Source organism: Sinocyclocheilus anshuiensis, unplaced genomic scaffold (genome assembly GCF_001515605.1).
Source record: "Sinocyclocheilus anshuiensis isolate Anshui unplaced genomic scaffold, SAMN03320099.WGS_v1.1 scaffold210, whole genome shotgun sequence".
NCBI lineage: Eukaryota > Metazoa > Chordata > Actinopteri > Cypriniformes > Cyprinidae > Sinocyclocheilus > Sinocyclocheilus anshuiensis.
This window is the reverse complement of record NW_015547666.1, coordinates 115,192-121,571: the sequence shown is the minus strand read 5'-3', so window position 1 is coordinate 121,571 and position 6,380 is coordinate 115,192. Positions and strand designations below refer to the sequence as shown.

General features: G+C 35.3%; 1 protein-coding gene across 1 annotated transcript in view; it reads left to right on the top strand.

The window, feature by feature from the left end:
- LOC107702558 (talin-1-like) overlaps nucleotides 1-6,380 on the top strand; it is a 104,951-nt gene that overhangs the window by 49,270 nt on the left and 49,301 nt on the right. The window contains exons 18-19 of the mRNA XM_016504915.1: nucleotides 4,820-4,987; nucleotides 5,069-5,363. Coding sequence (XP_016360401.1) covers nucleotides 4,820-4,987; nucleotides 5,069-5,363 — 463 coding nt within the window. The remainder of the gene's footprint in view (nucleotides 1-4,819; nucleotides 4,988-5,068; nucleotides 5,364-6,380) is intronic.

Here is a 6,380-nt window from a genome sequence, read left to right as displayed (position 1 = left end):
TGGGGGGGGGGGGGGGGTGCATCTGCATAGAACAGAATAAAAGCTGGAAAAATTACTGAAAATTTTTTGTGTGAACCATCCTTTTAAAGGGCTGAATGATTCAAGACAAATTTGGGTGGTCACATAGATTTAATAAGCCTTTGCGATTTGAAAATAGCACTAAGCCATATCATAATACCAATTTTAGTTTGATATATCATGCTGCAATAGTTATGCGTGTCATTTATGTTTGTCCATGAACTGGTGATGTCTTGTCTCGTCAATGTTTATAATGTCAAGGCTGTCCAACCATTTGAGATGTTTGATCTCCTCCATAGTGCTTTAAAACAGAATATCCTGTGTAGCATTGAAATAGGTCAGATACATGTTGTGTTGTGTGATCTGATATCAAGGCAATCCTGATTGTGCAAATGATGTGCTCTGCAGTATCCTATATCTGGAGCACAGTGGTGTGAGCTGCGGTAGTTTGCAAAGCCAGGTTTAATACACACTGATGGGATGAATATTTAGTCAGAGGTAGGTGAATTAGGGGGACCTTCTTGTTCTAGAAAGCATTTCTCCTGAGCATGTTGAGTTTCCGGGTCTGTATAATATTTTTTTTTTTTTTTTTTTTTTATTTTATTTTTTTAAAAAAAAAACAAGCCGCAAATGAATAGAGTGCAAGTCTAAAAGGGACAAGTGTTTTTTTTTTTTAAGAATATAAGAATAGAGAGTGCTAGAGGGTAAAATAAAGATTAATTAATTACAATTTTTATAGAATAATACCATATAATTGTGTTTCTTCCTTCAGTGCAACTAAGATTTTTGTGAATGGTTGCTGGGTGGGTATTCATAAAGATCCAGAGCAACTGATGAACACACTGCGGAAACTGAGGAGACAGATGGACATCATTTATGAAAATAAAACTTTGCGTTGAAGAAAAGTAGATTTTTGTTTGTATATGCTGTCAATTATAGTTCTTAGAAAAAAATCGGAATCGGCAAAAAATCGGTATCGGCAGATCACACTAAAGAAAAAATCGGAAATCGGAATCGGCCAAGAAACTTGCAATCGGTTCATCTCTAATTGTAATATTTTTTTTTTTTTTTTTTTGAATGCATCTTCTATAAGCTGATTTAGTCAATGTTTAGAATTACATTAGCCTACAGTTATGTTAACAGCAAATAAACATGATTTTGTTTTCATGATGTTTGTATTCTGTATGTGTAGTTTGGGCTCATCTTAAAGGATCTGAATGTCCTGAAGTCTTTTGTCAGCTCTAATGTGATAACAATCGAAAAAAAACTCCCTGTGCTTGGTTGAAAATGTCTTATCACTCTTCACACAGCCGAACTGAAGGGGAAGTTTTGGGCTACAGTCGTGTGCCTGTTTGAATGTCCTTATTTGTACAGAACGCTTATCAGAACAAGTTTAACGCATCTGGTAACTGAAATCACACTGAACAGGACATTTCTAGTGCCGCCCTGCCCTCTGTTTATGTACAACACTGCTTGTTCTTTATTCCTGTTCTTTGAACAAGCATTTATAGTGATTCTAGTGCTGTATCTGACAGCTTTACAGCTCTCTGTATAGTGTGTAGTGCTTGTATCTGGGTCATTCTCAGAGTTTTCTCTGCTGATGTGGTAAACAGTAAATTAAAAGTATTTATTAGAAACTTCACAACTTCTTTGCTTTAGTATCGTCTCAAAACACTGATCAGACTAAAGTCAGTGCATTATAACATTCTCTTTAGTTAACCCAAAAATTACATGATGAATTATGTCTTTTTTTATTTGAAATCATTTTCATAACAAACTCAAGGGACATGTCTGTAACAATATTTTGAGAATGACCCATATCCTGCATGTAAATGATCTAGAGCATGTGAATATAGTGTGGGTTAGTAGATCTATTTCTGTCATTGTCGTATTACACTAGTAACTCTTCTAGGTAACACTTCTGTGGCATTGTAAAAACAGTACAAATACTTTTGAATTTCTAAATCAGCAATCGTCCTTCAGAATACACTGATTAGATGATGTGTCTCGTCAGAACTGGTAAAGTCACTCTAGTGTAACGTCATAGAATAGAATAGAATTCTTTTGCAATTATGTAATTATTTTTTTTGTAATTAATCATTATTTTGCATGTTCAAATTAACATGCATAACAAGAATGCATTTTAAAATATTCAAAAAAGAATAGGGATGCACCGAAATGAAAATTCTTGGCCGAAGCTGAAGCCGAAACCGAACAAAATGAAATTCAGTATGATTTCCGAGTGACACTGGGCCGAAGGCCGAATACGGTTTTTCGTGTTGTTTTTTCGCCATTGCATAAATTAAATAGCCAAAATGTGCCTTTTACTGTTTTGTCTTGCTTTTCAAAGAAAAAAAAATCTAATACAAAACAACAATTTAAAAATATTTAACACTGAACATTTTTAACATTCTAGCAGACACTATACCAACAAAGCACAATTTAGCTTAAAATGAATAAGTTAGTAAAATAATATTTTTTGGCCATCAGACCCCCTTCTTGAATTAGGCATGTATTTTTTACTGTACGATTAAAAGCAGCCTTGCTGAGAAGAGACTTCTTTTAAAACATTAGAAAATATTACAGATCTTAATTTGAACACTATATGTGTGATTGTTATAATAAATGTATTAACAGAGCTATTTTAATTATTATTATCATTATTATGGTCTTTTTATTTTATTTTACAGAACAACAGTAAAATTACAATACTAACATTTATGAATGTTGATAGAGTGATAGACTTTTTCTCAACTTTTATCTTGGCGGAAACGCACAGGAAGACTTCAATGCTTCCGTTTTGTTGACAACAACAGATTTATAAATAAGTCTCATTACGAATACGTCGTACGTATCGCATTGTCACATGCCTTGTAAAAATTCATAAAAATGTGAGTACCTGACGAGTGCAGATTTTCCTCGTGCTTTGGACTTTGAACCCTGGTTAACAAGCAGATAGCACCGCGAGCTTGTGCTTGTGTGTCAGAATACATGCAGTGCGCGCTTGTATTAGAAAAAATAACGTTTTGCAGTTTACTTACTAATTGTTTAAAGCCATTTCGCGATTTCAATCATCGTACAGTAACCAGCAACAATCACCCCTTCCTCTTCTCATTGAAGAGATGTGATGCAGTACTAAACAGTCTCTCGCTGTCGGTGCTTGTAATGATTTTTGCATCTTTCTCTGACAGTTTAAATGCTTCCACACTGCTGACGTGTGTGCTGCATAATAAAGAGTGCGTGCCTCTCACTCTTCGCTGGTTGCCATTTGATCGCGTCATATCATTGTTCGGTATAATTTATTCGGTCTTTTCGCTTATTCGGAATAATTTCGGTTGCCGAACATTCGGTGCATCCTTAAAAAAGAAAAATGTTAAAAGTCAACGTGAAATAAAAAATTGCAACCAAATTTTCTTTTCTGTTGTGACGTAAGTGAAAGTGAGGTGAAATGGCTTCTCGGGTAAGAAGGAATATGATTTTGTCCTCTGGGAATTGATTAGGTCATAGAAAGAGGGCTTTGCAAACCAAATGTTTAGTGCAGACTCGCATTGTGTGAGATATATTATAAATGGAGCAGCTCTGGAAAAACTGTGGGCTTGAAATTGTAAAGTGTATATGATTTTTTTCCATGCTTTAACATTGCAAAATTAGAGTGGTAATTCATGTGACATTAGAATGTTTTGGAAATCATAAAATTCATATGAATCTGGGTGATATGGCAATAAAATGTCAGTTTTTTTTTTTGTTTTTTTTTCAAAACATTTGACCGATTCTCGATTTTTACGACTTTTAACTAGTCTACTTGAAAATGTAACTACAACATGATTCAAGTAACTTTTTCTTTCTAGGTAAGACAACTCTATTCCAAGTGCAGCACACATGAAGTTGTCAACATGATGTAAATGTTAAACAAATCACTTGTTTAATATCTTTGCAGAAAAGATGCATGAACTACAACTAAATCTTGTACAAACTTGTCTTATACACATTATATATTCAGAAATAATACGAGGACAATGCTTTAAAAATTCTCAAAAGTCAAGGTAATTCAAATTCAAAATGCCTGAATGTATAACACCAGTAGACTATTATTCACTATAAATGTTCTGTAAAAACAACATTTTCAAGTTAAAAGAAGTTCACCTCCCATCTCCTCGCATTTTTTCCTATTCCACTGCCGCTTCACATCTTTGTTAACACAAAAGCGCATTCTGTGTGAATGGCACCGATATTCTCTACTTATGGTCCTTCACAGAGTGGTTAATCACATGTGCCGACAAGCAGTTGGATCATTGTTTTCTCTTTACTGTTATCATTGGTATATTGTGTGTCTAATATTTCTATTCAAAATCGTGATTCTTCGATTTATAAAAAATAAAATCATGCAAAACATTAAATTCGAATTAATTGATAAAATAGGAAAAAATTCTCAGCCCTAATGAAACATGAAATCGTCTTTTGCACAGCAAGTATCTTAATAAAAGGATTACTGTTTTGAACAACTGTCTAGCAGAAATCACTATGCTCTTAATACTTATAACATGAATCATCTGGTTTAACCTAGGCTGGCTCGAGTGCAAGCTGCCATTAAAAGGGCCCATACTAAATACGAAGAAATTCTGAAATTCATTGTCCAATTCAACTTTTTAATCGAATGTTTACTGATAAAATGGATAATTTTAATAATTTGCAATACAAATTTGTTTAATTAGAAAAATACAAAAATGTCCTTGATTTATGCTACTATGTCTGATTAAGTTAAATAACTTATCTATTTGTGTGTGTGTGTGTGTGTGTGCAGGACATGTTGATGCATTTGGCGAAGGCTGTGGCTAATGCAGCTGCGGCTCTGGTGTTAAAGGCCAAGAATGTGGCTCAGAAAACAGAAGATTCAGCTCAACAGAACCGAGTGATTGCTGCTGCCACCCAGTGCGCCCTCTCCACGTCACAGCTGGTGGCCTGCACACGAGTGAGCGTTCACACCTGGCTCATCCACAGACGGACTCGCTGACCTCAGCTGATGCTCCTGTGTGTGTTTTATCTGTTTCAGGTGGTGGCTCCCACCATCAGCTCACCCGTGTGTCAGGAGCAGCTCATCGAGGCGGGGAAGCTGGTGGCTAAGTCTGTGGAGGGCTGTGTGGAGGCGTCACAGGGGGCGACTAATGATGAGCAGCTGCTCAGACAGGTGGGCGTGGCTGCCACAGGTGTCACTCAGGCTCTTAATGAGCTGCTGCAGCATATCAGACAGTACGCCAGCGGAGGACAGCCAATCGGACGGCACGGAGAGGCCACTGACCGCATCCTGGACGTGACGGATAACATCTTCAGCTCCATGGGAGACGCAGGTACTAGGAGCATGTTTAAGCCTTTTCTTTACTACATTTGAAGTGGCAGTGTATTGTAAGATATGGATAGATTATATGTTGTTGGTAAAAAAAAAATAAAAAAATCCATTCCAAAAATTTCCAGTTGATATGCATACACAGTTACATACATATACACATACAGTCATATATATACACTCTTAGACTATTTACCATACAAAAAATAAATTCTTCAAAAAATAAGAGGATTCCACATTTAACTAAATTAAAATAAAGATAACGAGACTGATAAATAAAATTCACTTCAAAAGTAGAAGCACATTGATTACTTAAGCATTATGCATTTCAACTTATGAATAAACATAATTAATTATACAACAATATAACTTTTAATAATAGTTATATAATTAATAAATAATTTTAATACAATTATTTAAACTATTAAATAGGGATGCAGGATATTATCGGAAAGCCCAACCGGTAAGGTGTTTTATTTATTTAGGGGGCGCTGTTGGTCTACTTGCAATAAAATGAAAGTAAAATACCCAAATAACATTAAGGTTGTGTTTCTGATTGAACAAAGCAATAATCTATGTCATAAAATCACGAGTATGTTTTGATTTTAAGGTCAGAAGCTATAGCTTACATGAATTAAAATCACAAACATGACACTTGTAAATTAAATAATTATATATATACAAATGTATTCATTAAAGGGGTCATATGATGCTATTTTAAAGATCATTAGTGTAATTGGGTCAATACCAGAATACCGATAAGCTTCAGGACAAACGATACTGTTATCGATACTTCCGTTGTTTTATCTCCGTATACTTCAATGTTAACAACAAATTAGAAGCTGCTGCTTGTCATTTCCCTTCACTGAATGATGTGGCCGACGTTTGCTCGACGTGCTTGTGATATCATGTGCATGTGCGGTGTGTGTTTGCATGCAATCGGTCATGGTGGCAAGAGTGAAACGTTTGAAAGTGTGGGCTCACGTTACAAAACTAGGCGACACCAGTGTCAGATTCAATT